General features: G+C 47.9%; 1 protein-coding gene across 2 annotated transcripts in view; it reads left to right on the top strand.

Moving 5' to 3' along the window:
- Dpf3 (double PHD fingers 3) overlaps positions 1-21287 on the top strand; it is a 275179-nt gene that overhangs the window by 175415 nt on the left and 78477 nt on the right. For both annotated transcript variants that reach the window (XM_021178797.2, XM_021178798.1), the window contains exon 7: positions 20000-20137. In XM_021178797.2, coding sequence (XP_021034456.1) covers positions 20000-20137 — 138 coding nt within the window. The remainder of the gene's footprint in view (positions 1-19999; positions 20138-21287) is intronic.

Raw genomic sequence — 21287 nt, 5'->3', positions numbered from 1 at the left:
TGGCTGCACGCGATGGCGTGTGTGGAGGGCAGAGGGTAAGTTGTAGGAGTTGGTTCTTTCCTTCTGTCTGTGGGTTCTGGGGATTGAACTCAGGTCACTGGGCTTGGTGGCAAGTGTGCTGAGCCATCTCACTGGTCCTATTTCCAGAGCTCGCTTGGAATTCTGAGGTGTATAATCTCTTCATATTTCCAGACATGCTCTTGGTGCTCCTTTTTCTTGCTTCAACTTCCTATTTCTTTCTTCTCTCTTCTTTCTGTGACAGCTACATCTGGCAGGATTATCTCCATGAAGTGTTCTTTATACATCCCCTCTTGCCTGGCTCCTGGTCCTCTTCAGGCACAGAGGGTTTGTAAGCCAAGCCCTTCCTCCTAGCTCCCATCCTGTGCTTTCAGCAGACCCTCTCCTCCAAACCTCCCACCATCGCCTATAGGCCCTAGGTGTCCTTTGCTGCTTTCTGCTCCCCGCCCCATAGGGTGACTCCCCTATCCCCATTTCCTCTGCAGAGTTTGGGGGGACTCATCACAGGGCAACACAGACTTTCCCTAAAGTCTCAGCAGCTGTTTTCTTGGCTCTGCCCATACACACGCTGCCTCCCTCTTCTTCCCTCTGAAAAGCAAGGTCCACTGCAGTTTGCCCTTCTTTATTCCGGCTCTCTCAGGACATTATGTGACAGCTTGGTGATTAATAGACTTTATTTTTATCTGGTGCCCTTCAGACATGGGATCCCTAGGGGTAGAAGTGACCTTTGGAGAGGTCATGAAGCCCACCCCCAAGCCCCGAGGTGGACAAGGAATGCTTTTAATAATCTCTAATGCATCCTAACTAGAGAGGTGTCCTGTCACCCTTCCTCAGCATCCCGAGGGATGTCCTTACCACAGCTGCTTTTTCTCCCCGATTCCAGCTGTGCTTTCCATGATTATTTTTTCCTTAGTGGGCGCTGAAACCACTCTTTCCTCCATAGCGCTTTGTCTTTTCTGTCTCTTTCCCCAGCAGAATGCACAGTCAGCATTTTGGTCTAGCATCCCTTGTGTTCTTGGGTGAACTAGGGTCTTACCCCACAATCTTGGCATTATCCTACTCCCGAATTCCCTCTGGGTCTACATTTAAGCACGTCTACAGGAAGCAGCATCAAGACCAAGTAGCTCGGAGAACGGCAGGCATCTGCTTCTTTGATTTATACATCAGCTTTTGGTACAAACCCCCCATTTTCTGAGACCATGCAACCACTCTGTGCCCCTCTAACCACTTCGCAGCCGAATCCTATCTGTCCAGTGCCAGGGTCTCTCCAGGTGTAGAATCTTTTTTTCTCCTGAGCCATTTGATTAACTTTCTTTCCATAAATCACGCTGCATTTGGCCCCATTGAGTCTCAATAAACAGATACAATAACGTGTGACTTCAATATACAAGATTCAATAAAGGCAAATTTAAAGACATTGCCCCATAGTTAAATTCCATTCTCCACAGACTTGCAACCCCTGCCATTTTTGTATCTGAGGTTTGATTTGCATAATCCCCACTCCACTTTGGAGTTATTTATGAAAATATTCAGTCACCTTGGACCCCAAGCACCTCTCTCTGGATTTATGGGGGTTGGTGATAGCCATTTTTTTCAGGGGCAGTTGTATTTAACCCTTCCTGGTATGTGTTCCTGAATATAGCCGACATCTTGTTGGTCTAGGTGTTCTTTTCACAACAGGTGGCCGAGATATTATTTTAGTGGATAACTTCAGGTGACAGAGGTTTACGTCTTGCCTTTCACTCAGCCATTGAATTTATTTTGTGTCAGAAATATTAAATCATCTAAATGTAATTTATTTTTTTTCGCCTGATCTAGGCTATGCACACGAATACTTTATTTTCTACCAAGTAATTGATCTCTATTAGTTATCTTGAAATTTGACTGAACTGAAGGCTTAAAGTTCTGTTTCTTCACTGTCTGTCTGTCTGTCTGTCTTTTGACTCAGGAAAAGTAGTCATTACCTTAAAACGAAGCAACAGAAATGGACTTTGTCAGTGAGCCTGTTAGTGTTTTTGGATCTTGACCAGTACTGAAATAACCTAGACGTTCATGAAAATGCACTCCTACAGATTCCAGGGTCTCCCTCCAGATTTCTTCCATCAGAACCCCAGGGGCCAGGCCTGGAGCCTGCATGTTCCTACCTCTTCTCAGAACATTCATACGTATGATGATGTTTGAGGATGGCAAGTTCTCCTCATTCCAACCTGAGGGCTCTGACCTTGACCATTCAGCCCTTTTAATGTTCCCTGCCTGAATATCTCTGTCTCTTTGTGTCTGTGTCTGCATCTCTGTCTCTGTCTCTGTTTGTCTGTCTGTCTGCCTGTCTATTTATCCGACTCTTTCAGAGATGTATATGTATGTGTTTTACATGAGCATAGGTGTACCCACATGCCAGAGGAGGACATCCAATATTCTGTTTTATTCCTTTTTGGCAGGGTCTGTTTCTCACTGGACCTGGAGCTAGGCTGGCAGCTGGCAACCCTCTTGTCTAAAAAATAATCCCAAAATTTCCTCCCAGCTCCTGCTCCTGGAAACGATGACTCTGAGACTAATTATTTATTAATAAATGCCTGGGCCCTAAGTGTCGGCTTGTTTTCTGACCTACTCATTATCCCTTTTATTCTATCCTGAGTTCATCGACCTCCTGGTTAGTTACCTTTCCTTCAGGCCCGGTCTGTTTCTTCCTCAGCGTCTTCCTCAGCGACTCCCTTGAATCTCTTGCCCTCCATTTCCCAGAATTCTCTCTATCCCTGCTGGATGTCCCACCTCCTCTTTTCTGCCTCAGCTCATTGGCCAAAAGCGTTGGTTATTGACAGGTGATGCTTATAAGTGAGTCTCTCTACACTCTTGTTTTCAACACCTTACAGTGCTGGGGTCTCAGGTGCTCATCCTGCCTCAGTATTTTACATGGGTGCTGGGATCCGGGCTCAGCTCCTTAATGGTTGTGCTGCGCTTACCCACTAAGCCACCTCCCCAGCCATGTCCAGAAATCGCACAGCCTCGGGATTCTCTAAGCAGTCCGCCACCGGCTTGCCTCACTGTTTTACTTGGCTTCCTTCGAATCTTTTCCTTGGTAGTTCTTTCAGCAATGATAAAGCTCAGCCATCCAGTCTAAAACACAACAACCCTGCACCTGACTTTAATTTACTCAGGAGCGCGAAGCCCTAATAGTACCATTATCCACGTTACAGCCGGGGTGTTAAGTGGGGACAGACATGAAAGGAATCCTCGGGTGTGGGCTCCTGGGATGCGTTCAGTGTCATTACCTGAGCTGCTCAACCTTGCCCTAAGTGCTTCCAGCTCTGGGTTGCTCCGCAGCGCCCTTGTCATCAGGGCAGACTCTCAAGGAGAGGCCGACTTCCATGTTTTCTTTGTTCAAGGAACACGATAGAGAAGGAGATGGTGATGCCGGGTGGTGATTGAGAAATTCAGTCTCTGTGGTAGGCATTCTGAGAGGAACAAGAGAGCTCCCATGTTTTTGCTGCACACGGGGAACTTTTCTGAATAGTGGTAACAATCCTGTTAGTGTGCGCCTACCATGCACAGGGTAGTGTGACTGGCATTTTGTACAGACTGTCTGCACAAACCCCCATGGTAAGCTTGAGCCACAGGGACAGCTGAGCTCATTTTTCTGTGAAAAAAAAAAGACAAAAAACAAAACAAAACAAAACAAAAAACCCACCAAAAAACAGGGCTCAGAGAGGTGAAGGGACTTCCCCAGGTCCAACAGCTGATTGACTGTGACACCAAGATCCCATGATTTAGAAATGGCACAGTCTAGGTCTGTTCTCCTACTATGGGGCTCTTCTAAGAGCTGAGGGAAAATTGTCTTAGAAATCAGTTAATAAACCTGCATTCTTTATTTATGAGGCAGTATCCTGTGTGCTACACTAATGGGTCGCTTCTAGTATCGGATCGGCAAGCCGGAGTCAGGTAGTAATTGTAATTGAATGGATTACATGATTTCTCAGCTTTTCTGTTTAAATTTATTAAAATCACTGCACACTAGGGCATTAGCGTAGGCTAGTGACACATCTGAGTGTGACCTATCTCTGAGTCATGGGTGGTGTTGACACGTCAAGAAGTTCCACTCAGTGTCAATTCTGTCAGTAGGATCTTTGATCCCCAGGATCCTAGCCCTGCAGATATGGCTGTGACTTTTTAATAACCGTGCTACAGGGTGAGTTCTCTCTTCGAAATCTAGCTGGAGGTATCCATTACCCAGTTTTTCCTCCTTACTGTGAGAAAAATACGGAACTGCAGCTTATTAGGGGGCTTCAGCGTATGATTCAGCTCCTGATTTGAAAGTGTATGGTCAGGCCATCATGGAAGGCAAGGCATGACGACGTTCATGTCGTCTTGCTAATACGGCAGTTGGGCACAGGAACCTGCTTGCCTACATCTTAGCAGTTCAGGGAACAGAGGGTGTGGGTGGAAACAGGACCAAGCTATAATTTATCCCCTCTGCTGCCCCAGTGACCCACTTTATTGTAAAGGCTCTACATTTCCCCCAAGCAGTGCCATTGGCTTGGGGGTCAAGCATTCAGTGAATCCAGGGTTGGGTGGAGTGGGCCTTTCTCATTCAAACCATAATGGGGCACAACCGAGTCCAATAGGGGCCATGCTAGAATAAAGTCTGAGCTCTCTTCCCACTCTAAAAATCTGCTTTCTGCTATGTTTATTCCAGAGGGAGAAGGGGAGAGAGTGAAGTGTATGTCTCAGGTTAGGTCTGCTTGATAGTGGCTCTGCCATGTCCTCTTTGTGGTCCCTCAGAGCTCCAGACCTCCCTCATCACACCCAGCCCTGCACTGTGGGCTCCCTCCCACATAGCAGCTTTGGGGTGAGGCTATCTGCCTAGACCAGATGTCTCGGAACAGAAAGGAGAAGTGCAGTGTGGGATATCAGGAGATTATACAGTGAGTTGGAGGAGCTATGGCTGGATGACTGGTGGGGTGGGCAGCCAAGGAGGTCCTGGAAAACCTGCTTTCTCCTCAGCCCTTTTCAGATCAACCTGCCTTCACTAAAACTAGAGTGTGGCAGGTAGATTCAGATAACTATTTCTATCTTATGAAAATTTTCTTTGGAGGGCACAGAGGCCGGCATTCTCCAGGGCTCATGTGTTTTGTGCTTCAGACCGTGGCAGGGAAAGAAAAAAAAAAAAAGCCAATAACTTGGCCTTCGGGCTTGCCGCCTTGTGCAGTGGCTGGGCCATCACTCAGTTGTCTCTGGCTGTTGTCTTGCAGATCCTTGGCTCTGTGTGGGTGAGGGAGTGGCAGAGGAGGCTCCGTGCCCCAGAAACTTGATTTGTGGAGCAGGGCCTGTGGGAGGGATGAAGCACTGGAGATAGCCTGCGTTTGTCCTCACAGAGCTGGGCCTGTTTAAATATGTAAATGCCACTGTATCATGAACATAGGTGGCCCTGTCCCTGCAGGGCTGGGTTGAGGGGTGTTGGGAAGTTCCTCAGATGCACATCCTGGACTTGCTTGCCTCTATTTCCTTTGCCCTGCTGCCTGTCCCTGTCCTCTTTGTCCTTGCCATACCCATTGTCCTCTCTAGAGTGCTACCATAGCCACCTGTGCCCTCTGAGATGACTTTCTTACCCACAGGAACCCTTTTAGCCATGATGCTAAGAGGTTCTTTTTATTTTTGAAAATAAATTTTCCCCTGTGGAAACAGCATTTGTTCACGGAAAGCAGAGCTGTAGGAATGTCGGAAGGGGGAAAATAACTCCTCTGCTGTCTTAGGCCTCAGAGGGAACTCAGTTTTTGCAGGCTTCGCTGGGATTCATTCCCTCCCCGCAAATCTCCCCAGGCCTTCCACTCACCAGTATGAGAGGAATATCTCTCTGTGTCAACAAACGTGTTTCCATGGCAGCAGTTTAGGGTTGCATACTATTTCATGGCGTGGACATGCCACAGCATGTGGTTGTTCTAGGTGTGTGGTCAGTACTCAGCCTGCTCAATGTTCAGTTTCGAATTTGTTCTCTATCAACACCCTTGCAGCTATTTCTTCACAGTTTTTTTTTTTTCTTAGCATCTATTGTCTGTAATAGTTTCATTATGGCATTTTCCAGAAGTGAATATAACTCATTATTTTGACTGTGGTACTCTCCCATTACCCTCTCTCGGTGCCCCCCCCTTCTAACTCCCATGGATCCATTTTCTCCTTCCAGCCAGACCCCCTTCTCTTTTCTATTATTTATTCATTTTTATTTATATTTGGTAACCCAATGAGGAGTTTAATTAGGGTTGCCTATATGGCCCCTTGGTAAGGAGTCACTCACAGAAACATGAGCATCTTCCAGTGACTATCCCCCTGAAGAAAACGTCTCCTCCTTTCCCACTAAGCTGGCCCTTGGGAGGGGTGGGTTCCCATGAGCCCCTCCTCTACCCAGGACGAAATGTTAACCCAGCCTTTTATAATGCCTTATTATTTCCTGGAAGCAGAACTGTGAGGTCATAGAGCCTGGTGCTAGTCACAGTAGGGGTGTGGCCTGTGCCAGATGAGAGATCTGGGGAAGGGGACTGCCCTGAGTGCCAAGCTGTGGCTCTGCCACTTGCTGTCTGGGGCTTGGAGAAGATGGCTTGTTCTGGGTATCATGTTCTCTGTAGGCAGCGGGAAGGACACCTGACTGGGCAGGCCAATAGTGAGGACATAGATAAAGGGTTTGCATACGATATGGTTGAAGAAACATTCTTCCACCATAGCTCTTTCTTCTTTCTAAGTATACCTGGAGGTATCAGGCTAATCATACAAGGAAGAATAGTGTGTGTGTGTGTGTGTGTGTGTGTGTGTGTGTGTAGGGGGGTAGTGGTCAGAGGATACATCTCAAGGCCAGTCAGATTTAAACGAGTACAGAGTGAATGGATTCCTGTCTCCAGGGATACAGAAGAATTTCTGTAGAGGTGTGTAGAGAAGTCATAATAGCAATGGTTCCTGGCGTAGGTTATGGATCTGGAATGCTCTATGAGTTTCCTCTATGTGAGCTATTTTAATCTCACAGAAGGGTCATGAGATAGAAACTACGGTCATTGCCATCTTCGAGATGAGGACTGGGAAGAAGAGGGGTCAATAACTCTCCCAGGGTCATGCAGGGAGTAAGCAGAGAGGGGGGATGTGATTGCAGCTGTGAATCTCCTCCCACCCCTTCCATCCTTGGTAAACGATGCGATGCGTTCCATGTGGACCTTGAGAGTGCTCCACAAAGCTCCCTCTCGTACTATGTACTCGCAGTCTGCCTGCGTGTATGTCTTCTCAGGCTACACAGTGTACCATCTCAGGCAAGGACCATGTCCTAGGCCATCGGTACCAAATCCATAGCACAGGGCTATCCCAAACCCTTGATGAATGGCTGGAGAAGGAGCATGCTAGGACAAGAGACAGGTCACCTTGTCCAGAACAGAGTGTGCGGTAGTGTGTATCAGGTGTCTACGGCAGGAGGGATTACAGGACACCAGGCTGGGCTCATCTGAAGGGTGACTATACTGTCAAACTGGGGGCATGTTTAGAAAAGTTAATCTATAGGATGATTCAGGTGAGATGCCTGGAGCCCAGGCTGAGAGGGGCTTTTCCAGTCATATATAAGGAAACGAGGAGAAGCCTGGATAGTACTAAGAGCAGGAACAAATGAATTAAGAAAACAAAGCAGGCCCTGTGACAGGAAACCCACAACATGGTGGGGATGGCTCAGCTGGTAAAGCATTTGCCTTGAAACTGTGAGGACCCGAGTTTGATCCCCAGAGACCACATGGAAAAGGCTGGATGTGGTACCCAAGCTTGAAATCCTAGTGCTGGAGAGGCAAGGACAGGTAGATCTCTGGGGCTTGCTAGGTAGCAAGCCTAGCTTGTTTAGCAACTTCCAGGCCAGTGAGAGACCCTGTCCACTTCAAATAAGTGGAAGGTGCTTGAGAAGTGATGGTGGATGCTGTCTTCTGACCTCTGGAGAGGGAGAGGGAGGGGGAGGAAGAGATACAGAGACAGACAGAGATGGACAGAGACAGAGAGTCAGAGAGATAGACAGAGGTAGAGATGGAGGAGGGGGAAAAAGAAAGGAGAGAGAGAGAGAGAGAGAGAGAGAGAGAGAGAGAGAGAGAGAGAGAGAGAGAGAGAGAAAGAAAGAGAAAAGACCCTGCAGACTTGACTATGGTTGAGAGCAAGAGGCAAGAGGCAAGAGGGTTGCCTGTGAGCGGGGAGAGAGAAGCATCAATGACTCCTGATACCTGGAGCTTGATACGCTGAGACGTGAAGGGAGGCTCGAGTGGAACATTTGGAAAGAGGGACATTTGGAGAGTGATGGGACTTTGCCAGGAAAGCTGGGAAGTGTTAGGAGGCCCAGGCAGGAAGTCTAACAGAAGCAATGGACTTTTGTTTCCCTAAAGGTGCTAGGAGTCACAAAAAGGTGACCTCTACACACGGGGTGACTTAGGAGTCATAAAAAGTCTGCTCTGTACTGGTACAGCATTTCTCAGGTCATCATCCAGACCTAGCAGGTGTACAGAGGTCCCCAGAGAGGGGACACCCACAAGCTTCCAAGAAGGCGAGAGCTGCCACCATGGTAACTGGCTCTGATTCTTGACTCTTCTCTGTTTATTTCCCCCAGGAATGTTGACCGTTATATTTATTAGTTAAATTATTTTTGTGTAATTGAATTATATTTTATTATTTATTTAAAGAACTAATTAAAGACACGGTAACATGGGGAGCTCCCTAGAAATGGGGACTCAGACACTGCCTTAGACATAATGGTTAAGCCAGGCAGTGGTGGCGCACGCCTTTAAGCCCAGCACTTAGGCAGAGGCAGTCGGATCTCTTGAGTTTGAGGCCAGCCTGCTCTACAGAGTGAGTTTCAGGACATCCAGGGCTATACAGAAAAACCCTGTTTTGAGAGGATGGTTGAAAGAAGATGGTTCTGAAGTCAAAAGCCCAGGATTTGAAGCCTTGCCATGTCATTTCCTAGCCGTGACCTTGGACACATCCAAAACTAATAACATGGACACAAGTGTTAGAGTTTCTAGGAAGGCTCAGTAAGAGAGTGGGGAAAGGCATCAGTTCATTGCCCTCTTCATGGATATTGTCAATAGATATTTATTTTCTTTATATACACTGACAAGGGCACTTATCACCCCAGGGGAATCCCTGGTTATGTTCTGTGCACCAGGTTTTGGAGTTGTTAGATCCAGGGATGCAGCCTATAGAACTGAGTGAATTGGCAAAAATGGCTAGTGTTCTGGATGCCATGCTGCAGGCAGGCCCCAAATGTGTCCTTCATGATCTTGGACTGACCCAGGCCTTACCCTGTCTCTGTGGTATACAAACTCATGACCTCCATTTTACAGACAAAGAAACTAAGGCTTGGGTGACGTCACTTCCCCTAGGTCACGGGGCAAATTGCCAGATTTTTGTTGCCATGTTTCTCAGTAGGGTGGGAAACTTAAACAGTTTGGTTTGGAGGCTGTCTGCATCTCTCTTCTGGGTGCTCAGAAGCAAGTGACATAGCATCTTGAAATGAAAGACTTCCCTCTTCTTCCTGCTACTAACTGGAAGCCATATTCACATATAATAAATTCCTAAAGAAGCAGGACAGCTGCCCCTGGTTACAGCGGGGTTCAGTGGTTACTAGGTGCTGGGTCTGGACTCACACAATAAAGGACAATGCCAGGCCTTGAGATGTTTGTAAAAAGGCAGGATGTCAGCTGTGTGTGGTGGTATATACCTGTGATCTTAGTACTTGGGAGGTGAATGCAAAGAAATCAGGAGTTCAAGGCCAGCTTTGGCTACATAGTGAGTTCAAGGCTAGCCTACGTTACATGAGACCTTATTGCAAAAAAGGGAAAAAAAAACCCTACAAAAATGTCAGGATATTTCTACTCCCCCAGCTCCTGACATCACAGGAATGCAGCTGCTGGCCTTGCTGGGTGGGTGGGGAGATGGGAGTCAGCAGACCCTGGGCGTATGTTATGGCTAGGAGCTTATATCATTTTTCTATCATAGCCAAGGGGGTAAGGGATTCAGGGGGCACACAGACCTTTCAAGGCCGAGAGAAAATAACCACAAGGAACTAGAATGGAGAGGACTTAGAAGGGATCTGATCGAGGCTCAATATTTTTACAGTGTGGTTTGTCCAGGGATGTATAGAGGGTTTGTAAAAGAGCTGGAACTGGATCCAAAGGGCTCCTGGAGGCAACCAGCTCATCTGGAGTCCAGCCTTGGAGGCCCACCCTAGTGTGGAAGCCTTGGGCTTGCCAGAAAGGGGCTCCTACACGAGGCACTTAGGCAACTGCAGATGCAAACATTGCAGGTGCTGGATGAATCTTTCATTCTTTCCTTTTGGGTCCTGTGGAGCCATTGTTGACTTTTAAAGAAAGCCCAGCCGTTTCAAATGGTCCTTAGGGATAAACAAGCCCACCCTGAGATGCATCTCTCCTGGGTTGTTTTGTTTTGTTTTTGTTTTTTTGTTTTGTTTTTGTTTTTGTTTTTTTGCTTCAATCTTAGTTTATCAGCATCACACAGGACTTTTCTCACTTTGTTCCCTACATGGGCAACTGGGTGGGGGCTCTCTTTCCCCATAGATGGTACTGCAAAGAGGACAAAGAGGGGCGCTTGACCAGGTGTGTAGAGCTCCGAATGTCTATCAGCCAGCCTGTTAGTGCATGGTTCTTCTGACCAAATGGTACGCGTGAGGCCCTGCAGGCTGTGGGTTCCACTCTGAAGAAGTGAACAGGATGACATCATGAGTTTGAGGTCCTCAGAGGAGAAAAGCAGGGCGGGACACAGACCTCAACTCCCTCCCTACTCTGCACCCTCCTGCATCTGCTTCTTCCCGGCAAATTTCCAGATGCAGAGTGAAGGCCCCTGGGAAAAGCAAGCTATGGAGGTCAGCCCCAGGCACTGAGAGAGCAGGGGACAGTAGTGACAAGCAGAAAACACATGACAGATGTATTCTGCAAGGGCAGGCAGACAGACAGACCTGGGTTTGAATCCTGGCTTTGCCAATCTGGGGAGCCATGTATCCTTTCCCACCCTTAGGTTCCCCACCTGTAAAATGGGATCCACATTGTAAGTGGTAGGGATTGGAGGCTGCCTGACTGCAGTTACGACGCCCTCCGGCCAGCTGCAGATACCGGGTGCTGTGGTTTGTGTCCTAGCTGAAGGAGTTGGGCTGTAGAGGGAAGGGGCTGTGTGTCTGTGCCATGGGCAGACGCTGGGAATGCGATGCGCCTTGTGGCTCCCAAGGCCTCGGCTTTGTCTCTTGGACACTCATCCTGTAATTGCTTTCAGTCGCTGCTTTCAGTCTCTGGGAACCACTGGCTCAGATACCCACTGCGTGCTCCAAGTTGGGCTGATGAAAATGTGCCAGAGTCATTAAGTTATCAGTAGGGAAGGCAGCCGTTTCTCCCCGGCAGGAAGGATTCTGCTGTCTGCTGTAGCCGGCTTTGTTCACAGAAACTGCCACCCCCCACTCCAGCCCCCTCCATCCAGCCCCAGACAACGATTGGAGTAGGGTAGGGGGTTAGGGGACATGCTGTCCCTGCTCTGGGACAACACTGATGGCATTCGTAACTCTAGCCTGGAGGTCCCATGTGGAGTACCCAGCTCTGGACTAGGAATGTGGGCAAAGCTATTTCTGCAGCTTGACAGATGGATCTGCCCCAGGGGGAAGGAGAGAGAGGGAGGCAAGCTGGACTTCCCTTGTCACAGCCATTGCTCTTCACATGTGCTGCGCCAGGAACACAAAATCCAGGTGCTTGCTTGCCAAGGTGAAAAGAAGGACCTTAGGCTGAGCGCAGATGGGGCTGACTGGTCCCAGGGGTGATGGCTGCAGAGGCACACATGACGTAGAGCAGTGGGCCCTGGGGAAGGAGGCTATAGCGGGAAGCTGGGGGTTCAGCCCTCTCTGCATGCTTCAGCAGTCTTGGGGTTTAGTCTGATTCCCTGCGACAGCTCCTTCCAGGGCAGGATTGCCGACTTGATGAGAGGGGAGCAGATGGCGACAGTACTTTATTTTCAGAATGTTATTTTTCTCCTTACCTTCTTCCCCATTACCCCAGACTTTGGAGGAGAAACACGCCAGCTCCCTCCCTGTTGGGGTTTATTGTGTTCGCCTGAGCCCCTCCGATGGCAGTGGGGGATGGTGACGGCTGATGGTGACGGCTGATGGTGACTGAGTCTCACCATGGATCCACTTTTAAATTGTTGTCTTACAGCTCTCTCCTTGTGGTGAGGTAGGTGTGCTGTTCCAGAGAGGGGATGCAGGTGCGGGGAGGCTTAGCGGCTTATGGAGGAGATCATGCCCGTTAGCAGTTTCAGGCAGAGTTTGAACCCACCCAGTTCAGATGTGGACTATTTAGATGCCTGTGCAGTTCCCCCTTCTCCAATGACAAAACCGACCGAGGCCAGCACAGCTGATCACACTGGCACGAAGACCAGTGACCTGCCCTAGGCAAACTTCCAGGAATCCACTCTCTGACTCAGCGGCGCACTCGCTCAGGGCCTAGGTTCACCCTGGTGGATTTAAAGCTTTTCACTGGAGTAATTCCCACATCACCACTCCCTGATTTCCAAGGCAAGATAAGATCCACAGGGGCTGGAGAGAGAAGGGGTTGGGGGTGGGGGGTAGCGCTCAGTTGGTGAACAGCTTGCTCTGCAAGTGTAAGGACCTGGGTTTGGTTCCTGGGACTCATGTAAAAAGCTAGGCATGGTGGATGTGTGCTTAGAATCGGAGTGCTGGAGATACTATAGGCAGGTGTTCTGGGGCTCATTGGCCTGCTAGTCTACCCTACTCCAGGACATAGAATCCTCCATGCATGCACACACAATGCATGCATGGATGCTCATGAACACACACACACACACACACACACGAAGTATATTTCAAGATGGTAGCCAAAGAACATGAAACCCAGTACAAAGCTCATTGCCCAGCTCAGTTGCCTATGAAGTTGGCCCTTAGTGTTTGGAGTGACTGGAAAGTAGGATTAAACACAGGAGGTCAGCGTCCTCTCTAGCTTGCCCTTACGGCAGTCAACACAGGCTTTCCAAAGCACATCTTCCCATCAAAACGTGGCACTCTGATTCCATCGAACTCTGATTGACCTCCTCTCTTACCCTGTGATGATGTCACTTGCAAGACTAGGTCTTAGTATCAGTAGCTTTATCTGGAGCTCAGTGTCTTCTCCACTAACCCCGGTTCCTTCTAACTTGCCTTTCAAGCTGCCCTCCCCGGCTGCCTCCCTTCAGCCTGTGCCCTGCTCACAGACCACCCTGGTAACTCATTACATCCCTCTCCTTCCTAGCTATAGTCCCCGTCCTCACCAGCTGCCCTGTCTTCTGCTGGAAGGAGTAGTCTATTAGCCTTTGGTACATCCTCATTTCCTTGTCTCAGCTTCCAGAAGGTCATGAATTATCTTCTTGCTGTGGTGGCCTTCCAACGGCCATATGCAATGGTCCCCTCTTGGTCTCCATTTCTTGGCCTTTCTTAGTGCCGCTGCCTCTAAGCCTCAGTCTGCTCACTTAAGATTTGTGCATTTGTTACTTTTCTGTTGCCGTGATACAACACCGTGACCAAGGAAACCCATGGATGTAGCCTGTCTTTTGCTCCTTTGCGGTTCTCCTTTTATCCACCCTTTCAACCCCCTAACACTAGACAAGACAGGGGGGACAGAAGGAGATTTCTGAGTAAAGTCATGGAGCAGAAAGGGGGTAACATCATTGTTAGACAAACTTCCTGCTGATTAGCGTGGGGAGTTCCTTGGAGCAAGTTTGATTTTTGCCGTCAGGATACCTAATTTCTTCTTCATTTTGTTTCTTTGTGCATGGTACTTAAACAAACTGTGACCAACAACCAACACCCCACCCTGCCTCTAGGCAGGTCCCTAGCATTTATATGCCCCCAAGAAGTCCCCAGAACGTCAAACATCACACAATCACCGAAAACTATCCACAGGTGCCTAACTCCTGCCCCTGCTAGAGCACGAGGCAAATCATAGTCAGCTGCTGTGGATATCTGAAGCAGCCCCATATCCCACACCTGGGATTAAAACAAAAACAATCTTATAATATTTCTATTTGCTTTTTTATTTTATTTTATTTATTTATTATTATTATTATTATTTTTTTTTGGTTTTTCGAGACTGGGTTTCTCTGTGTAGCCCTGTCTGTCCTGGAACTCACTTTGTAGACCAAGCTGGCCTGGAACTCAGAAATCCGCCTGCCTCTGCCTCCCGAGTGCTGGGATTAAAGGTGTGCACCACCACGCCCAGCTCTATTTGCTTTTTTAAAGGAAAGCAAAATTCTAAAAGTCTCACTATAGATAGAAGCAAGAATTTATTTGGGCTTTTTGTTTCAGAGGGTTGAGAGCTTAGCATGGCAAGGAATCATGGGAGCAGGAACAGGTGAGAACTCACATCTTGAACCACAAGCAGGAAGCAGAGAGAGTGAACTTGAAATGGCTTGAAACTTTTAAGCCTCAAAGTCCACCTCCCAGCCCCAGTGACACGTTCTCCAGTAAGTCCATACCTCCCAAGCCTCCTAAACAGCCCTGCCAGCTGGGGACCAAAGAGTCTGAAAGCCCCAGACCACAGTGGGGGGACATTTCTCATTCAAGCCCTCACCATGGGACTGGACTGCCCTGAACATACATGTTTGCTTGTTGCGTTCAAGAGTCCCAGCTGGGGCCTCTGTGCTTCTTCTGTCCTGAAACCTTCCTTCTGTGGACCATGCTTCTGGCCATCATGTGAGTCTTTGTTACCCAATTAAAACAAGGAATCTCAAGTTTCCACCTCTATCGGTCCTCGGTTTCCCTTGCTGTATCTTAACACCTGTAACTTCCAGTGCCAGGGTGCCTGTAGCCCAGCCACATCTCTCTCCATAAGAATAAAAGTTCCACAGGCTGAACCCATTTTCTTTCTTCCTTAAATCGAATTTTTCTCCTACATTCTAACAGCTCGCCCAAATCAGGGATCTGGTTGCCTTACTCAGGTCCCTTAGCTGACATCCAAAAGTGCCTGTGGCAGTCAGATCCCACGCTGAGCACTGTGGATATGGTGTGTTAGCGTGTGCGAATGTACAGGGTCTGTCTCACTGGTTGCCTGTAGGAGTGATGTGGATTAGACCTTGGACGGTGAACACCAGGGTCCTGATGATTGGCAGAACCTCCCTGGGGAAGGGCATTAGAACTAAGAGCCGAAGGGTGATTAGATGCTCATCAGGCAAACTGGGGGTGGGGATTAGGCTATGCAAAGGGATGAGCACACTAGAAGGCTCTGTGGTAAGGAGAAAACTGCTTAAGAAATATGCAGGAAGGCAAGAAGGAGGCAGAACCCAGTGCCAAATGAAGCCAGGTCTGGGCAGTGCACCTCAGAGACAGCCATGTTAGTTGGTACCACATTACATTCTTACTCTGCTTTCTGCCAGATTCTGTCTTGAACCCTTCTCTTCATGATTAATTTCTACCCATAAGGTCATTTTTTTTTTTCCCCACTCACCAGCAAGGCAAATAGTGGCCTGCCATCTTTAAATTCATCCTGTAAGCAGTATGCTAACATATGGACCAGATTAAGTTGATCCTCCAGGTTAACTGCCTCCCTTCATCCCTCACAGTCAGGATGGAGTCAAGCCCCGTGCCTTTCTTATTAGCTCCCTCCACCCCACCCCTTTCCTTTGCTGCAGCTTTCTCAAATGGCTCTCAGTACCAAATGGCTAGGCTCTGGAGCCGCAGGTAAATCTTGCTCATCTCATGCTCTCCTGCAAGGGGTTCTTACCCTAGGAATCCATTCTCCCCCAGCTCCAGCTGTCTGCTGCCTGTCTCAGATACCCCTCTCAGCCATCCCTGCTCACACAGCCATGCACTATCTTTCCTTTATAGGTTCATCTCTTTGGCTAGACCGAGAGCTACTTGGAAGAGAGGGATGTGGGTTCCTTGACTTCCTCTTTTCATCAACACTGAGCTGGCATGTATTAGCATTTAATTAGTACATTGTTGAAGGTCTAGGGACGAATGACAGACACTGTTCAAATGAGCCACAAAAGACAAGGCACTGTATAAGGGAGTCTGGCTTCCAGGACACTTTCCTGAGCTGCCTGGATCTGGATCTTCTAGTGACCAATCCTGTGCCTCAAGGGAGCCTCCACCCTCCACCCTCCACCCTCCACCCTCCACCCTACACACACTAGGAAAGTAGGTAGACCAGGTTGATTAGTCAGGCCTAAATCTTCTCAAGCTTTAGAAGTAAGAACTTCCAGGACAATGTGGGTCTCTGGTTGGTCAAACAGGTGGTTGAGTATCCCCCACAATTCCCATTGCTTCTGATTCAGGGGCTGGTGGGGGAGCTCCTGAGAGTTTGTTTCTGCAACAAGTTCCCAGGTAGGGCTGGTAGTGCTTGTCTGGGAAGCACATGTTGAGAATATGTGCTCTAGCAAAAGAATTCATTCTCCAGAGAATCATTCTCTACAGTGTTAGGGGAGGAGATGGATGATGTCACTTGAGTTTAGCTTTATAGGCTTTCAGAGCCATTAGTGTTTGCCTTAGTTTAGGGATTCCAATGTTGTGAAGAGACACCACGAACATGGCAACTCTTATAAAGGAAAACATTTAATTGGGGCTGGCTTACAGTTTCAGATGTTTAGTCCATTATCATCATGGCAGGAAGCCTGGCATTGTGCAGACAGACATGGTACTGGAGAAGGAGTTGAGAGAGCTACATCGATCTGCAGGCAGCAGAAGGGGACTGTGTACCACACTTGGGCATAGCTTGAGCATAGGGACCTCAAAGCTCACCTCCACTGTAACACACTTCCTCCAACAATGCCACACCTACTCCAGCAAGGCCACAGCTCCTAATAGTGTCCCTCCCTATAAGGCTAAACATTTGAACACATGAGTCTATAGGGGCCAACTGTATTCAAACCACCACACTGTGGATAGATGGATAAGATACTACAGGCTTGCCTCCTCTCTTGGTTCTTGTCTCTTCTACAAGTGTTTCTATGTCCTTTCACCAGCCAATGAACAAATATATTTTGTAGAATGTGCATGGCAGCAGATGAGGCTGAGCTGCAGACATCAAATACGTCAGTAGGGAAGCACCCTGAAGGGAAGACTGCAGGCATAGACAAGATCATTACTCAAGTCCTGAGGAGGGGCACTGTCCTGAAGGGTGGGGAGTTCTTATCCCTGGAGTCCAAGAACAGGCTTCTGGAGTATTAATGGGATAATCTTAGTGGATGGTTAGTTCAGGTGACAGTTAAGATCTTGAAATTCTATGATTAAGGAAAAAAAAAAAGTCGGGTGTGGTGGCTCACGCCTTTAATCCCAGCTCTCAGGAGGCAGAGGCAGGTGGATTTCTCAGTTCAAGGCCAGCCTGGTCTACAAAGTGAGCTCCAGGACAGCCAGGACTATACAGAGAACCCCTGTCTCGAAAAACAAAACAAAACAAAAAAACAAAACAAAAACCAACCAAACAAAAAAAAGCACTGGTTGGCCCAGCAATGCACAAACAGCTCACTTAGGATCATGGGTGGATCTGGGGAGGGCCCAGGCTACCTTGTGCTAACACTGAAAGCATCCTCATCAACAGTGTGTTTGGTGACTAAGTGGATTCACATCCAATGGCCCTGTAATTTGTTGCTTATTGAACTCAGATCATTTAAAAGGTTAAGTGGAAAAAGCCACAAGCAGGCAGAGAGTGGATCTCAAGGGCCTCTTTAGGTCTTGCTTCCTAAGTCACATGGAACTGAGATGCAAGGCACCATCTTAGTTTGTTTTGAGAGAGGGAGGGAGAGACCTTAAATTTATAGCTGCTAGGCCCCCAGCTTGAATTTTAAATACTCATCAAGGATGTTCAACCAATGCCAGATTCTACAGAATAGGTTGAGAGATCAAAGTTTTTCTTTGGGGGCGGGGGGTGGGGTGGGGTCTCCAGCTCTTAAGATGTGACAAACAAGGCTGATGTCTCTTGCCCATTAGTTACCATTTATTGAACAGTTATTATGTTAGACTCAGTAAGATTCTTAACAAATACTATTTACGGTCTTTTAATTAAGATCATAATAATGCTTCAAAATGAGCATTATTATCTTCATTCCCAGAAAAAAAGGCACCCAGAGACAGTACATATCTTGTCCAGATTCACATAGCAAAACTTTCTTACTTCGCTTTGGAAGTTGATATAACTATAAAATTGAGCTCCGACAAAGATAGTTCAAAAATTAAAGCTCTACACATCTGAGTTCAGATGCGATATTATCAAGTTGAATCCAGCAGTGTATCAGTTGAACAATATACTCTGACCAAATGGAGCGTGTTCTAGGGAACGCAGGAATGGTTCGATGATAGGAAATATTAGGAAACCAACCTAACTCACCATATCCATAAACTAAAGAAAGGCCGAGTATTAGCAGATGCTTAAAGGGCAGTCAATAAAAACTTTCTTATAATAAGATTCTAAGTCAGGAGTAATAGGAAATTCTTAAATGTAATAAAGGCTAAAAATTAGCGACCAAGTCATTCAAAGCAGGGAGACACTAGATCCAGGTTCATAAAAGTAGGAGATGCCCAATTCTGCCATTTGAAACTATTGTCCTGGCTATTACTCAGAATGAATTATGCTAATTAGAATTAGTTTATTTAAATAAGGGAGAGAAGAGATGGTACTATGTAATGTTGCCAACCCCAGGAGAATCTGAGGAAAAGGCAAGCTCTGAGAAGTCCTTATGGTAGTGCCTAATAGCGCTTCTCCATACAGTGATGGTCACGGCTACTGAACCGGGGCTTGAGCGCAGGTCTGATTCCCCATGAAGCAGTATGGTCTCTGATCTGGGAGACAGTCCCTCAGAGCCAGCTCATTCCCCAGTGCTCCAGCAAAGTCCACCTGGCTTGGTCATCTGTGAGAGCGAGTAGGATGAGCATTCGGGACCATGGTTTCACTTTGAAGACCCCAAAAGCTCCTGTACTTGACAATCCCATCCCCAAAGCCCCTGGGCTGAGTGTGTGGGAGGCACATTGGTGGACTGCCCCGAGGTCACTTTGCCTGCCTTTTGCTCTCTAGGTCTGGAGCAGCGGGAGTACCAAGCGATCCCCCCTTTCTTCTTGCTTCTAAGATGCTATTTAGTGTTATCAGTTGCCTTTTGTCTCAAGTTGTCTCATTTGAGAGAGGCCTGGGATGCCAGAGGCTAATTGGAACATTGAGGTCACAAGCTCTTGGCTATGACAGCCCCCGGGATGCCTCAGTCTCATTGTGTTGGTGGTGAGGATAGAGCACATTTTCCTGGCATAAATCACAGGGTGATACACGGAGAGTCTTACCCAATGGAAACTTTCCTGCTTCCTACAGACGCAACCATGGGGGCAGCAGATGGGTCACTGCCGAGGAATCTAGGAGACCTGGGTTCTGGTGGCTCTTCTGCTGCTGTGTGTTCTACACACGTCATTTTGTGTGACTGGGACTCATTCGTCTCGCTGATGACCTGAAATGTTGGACTGGATAGGCTTCCAGTGATAATTGGATTCAAAAGCTATGATGATAATCCCCATTTCTGTGTGCTCAGCGCCATTTGCAGGGCTCTCTGCAGAGTTGGGAGTATGGCTTAGTGACTGGGTACTTGCCTAGCATCCCTAGCTCCCGAGTAAACACACAGTCCAACAGCGCTTACCTAAGCACTCTGTGCTGTGTAGGGTCAATGAGGTAAGTCCTGTTAACATTCCCATTTCGTCTCTAAAGCAATGGAGGCACTGAACAGTTCTCTGTCTTGCCCAGGGTTTCTGCAGGCAGAATGGTAGTGCTTACACTGCCCTTAGTCTCTGCATTCTTACACCTCTTTTGTGTCCATGAGCCATGTGGTTACAGTGGTATGGGTCTGAGGGTAGGAAGTATTTTTTAAGGGGAAGCCTGGCTCTGGTGTAGACAACTGGGGACCATTGCCCTGGAGTATGAGAGAGTGACCAAAGAAGTTGCTGACATTTTCCTTCTCTTTGCTTATCTAGTCTGTGGCAAGCGCTACAAGAACCGGCCAGGACTCAGCTACCACTACGCTCATACTCACCTGGCCAGCGAGGAGGGAGACGAAGCCCAAGACCAGGAGACCCGATCCCCACCCAACCACAGAAATGAGAACCACAGACGTGAGTTTCCACTTGTAAGGTTAGGGTGTGAGGGCTGGGGCAGGTAGTGTGGGAGACCAGACCATCTTCTTCTTTCCACTCTGGCATCTGGCATTTAAAAAAAAAATCTATGATGGGTCCCAGCGGTCTGCAGTAAGCTGACTCCTAAGCTCAGCCTGCAACCACACCGTATGGCTGAGCTGAGCCACCAGCTAAGAGTAAGCAGGTCAGAATGCACGTGGTCAGCCTTGTTCCAGAGAGAGGCGGACTGATTCATGAGTGTCCAGCAGAAGGGGAGTGTCCTCACCGGGCCACCATCAAAGGCTAGACCTGTCCACCTTTTTCCTTGGCTTCAGAAGGTCTGCTCACAGTGGTTGAGCCTGACCGATGTCTGTTGATGGGTTTCTATGGTTTTCCTGAATGGATCACTACTTAGGGCACAGAGCCCACCAGCTCTTGATGGATATGTCACTTGGAATGACATTTGGCTCTGAAGACTCAAAGTGACCCTGCAGATCTGTGTGTCTATTCTTTCTCTCCTTCCTCAATTTCTAGTTATGAATTAGGAATCACAGTGGAACTTAGGGTTTACCACTCGACTGGTTCTCCTACCATCTATTATGGTTGCTGGGATGCCAGAAACCTCAAAGCAGGATGTGGCCATGGAATCTGCTAAGCTTGCTTCAAGATCTGGGTCTTCCTGAGATCGCTGGAGGGCAGGGCATTCATGGGTGGATGGTGTGGGCTTTGCTTGCTTTATGCAGTTTGTTGGTACATATTCTTTTAATTTTTTAAAGATATAGTTTATTATTTCATGTATATGAACATTTTGCCTGCATGCATGTGTGTGCTCACTACATGCATGGACAGTGCCTACTGATGTCAGAAAAGAGTGTGTAGGATCTCCTGGGACCAAAGTGACAGATGATGGTTGAGAGCCACCACGTAGGAATTGAACCTGGGTCCTCTGAAAGAGCATCAAGTGCTCTCAACCACTGATCCACCTCTCTAATCCCTGGTGTGTGTGTGTGTGTGTGTGTGTGTGTGTGTGTGTGTGAGTGTGTGTGTGTGTGAGTGTGTGTGTGTGTGTGTGAGTGTGTGTGTGTGAGTGTGTGTGAGTGTGTGTGTGTGTGAGTGTGTGTGTGAGTGTGTGTGAGTGTGAGTGTGAGTG

The sequence above is a fragment of the Mus caroli genome, chromosome 12 (assembly GCF_900094665.2).
Source record: "Mus caroli chromosome 12, CAROLI_EIJ_v1.1, whole genome shotgun sequence".
Classification (NCBI taxonomy): domain Eukaryota; kingdom Metazoa; phylum Chordata; class Mammalia; order Rodentia; family Muridae; genus Mus; species Mus caroli.
Note: the sequence above shows the minus strand (reverse complement) of the source record. Positions and strands in the feature narration are given on the sequence as shown.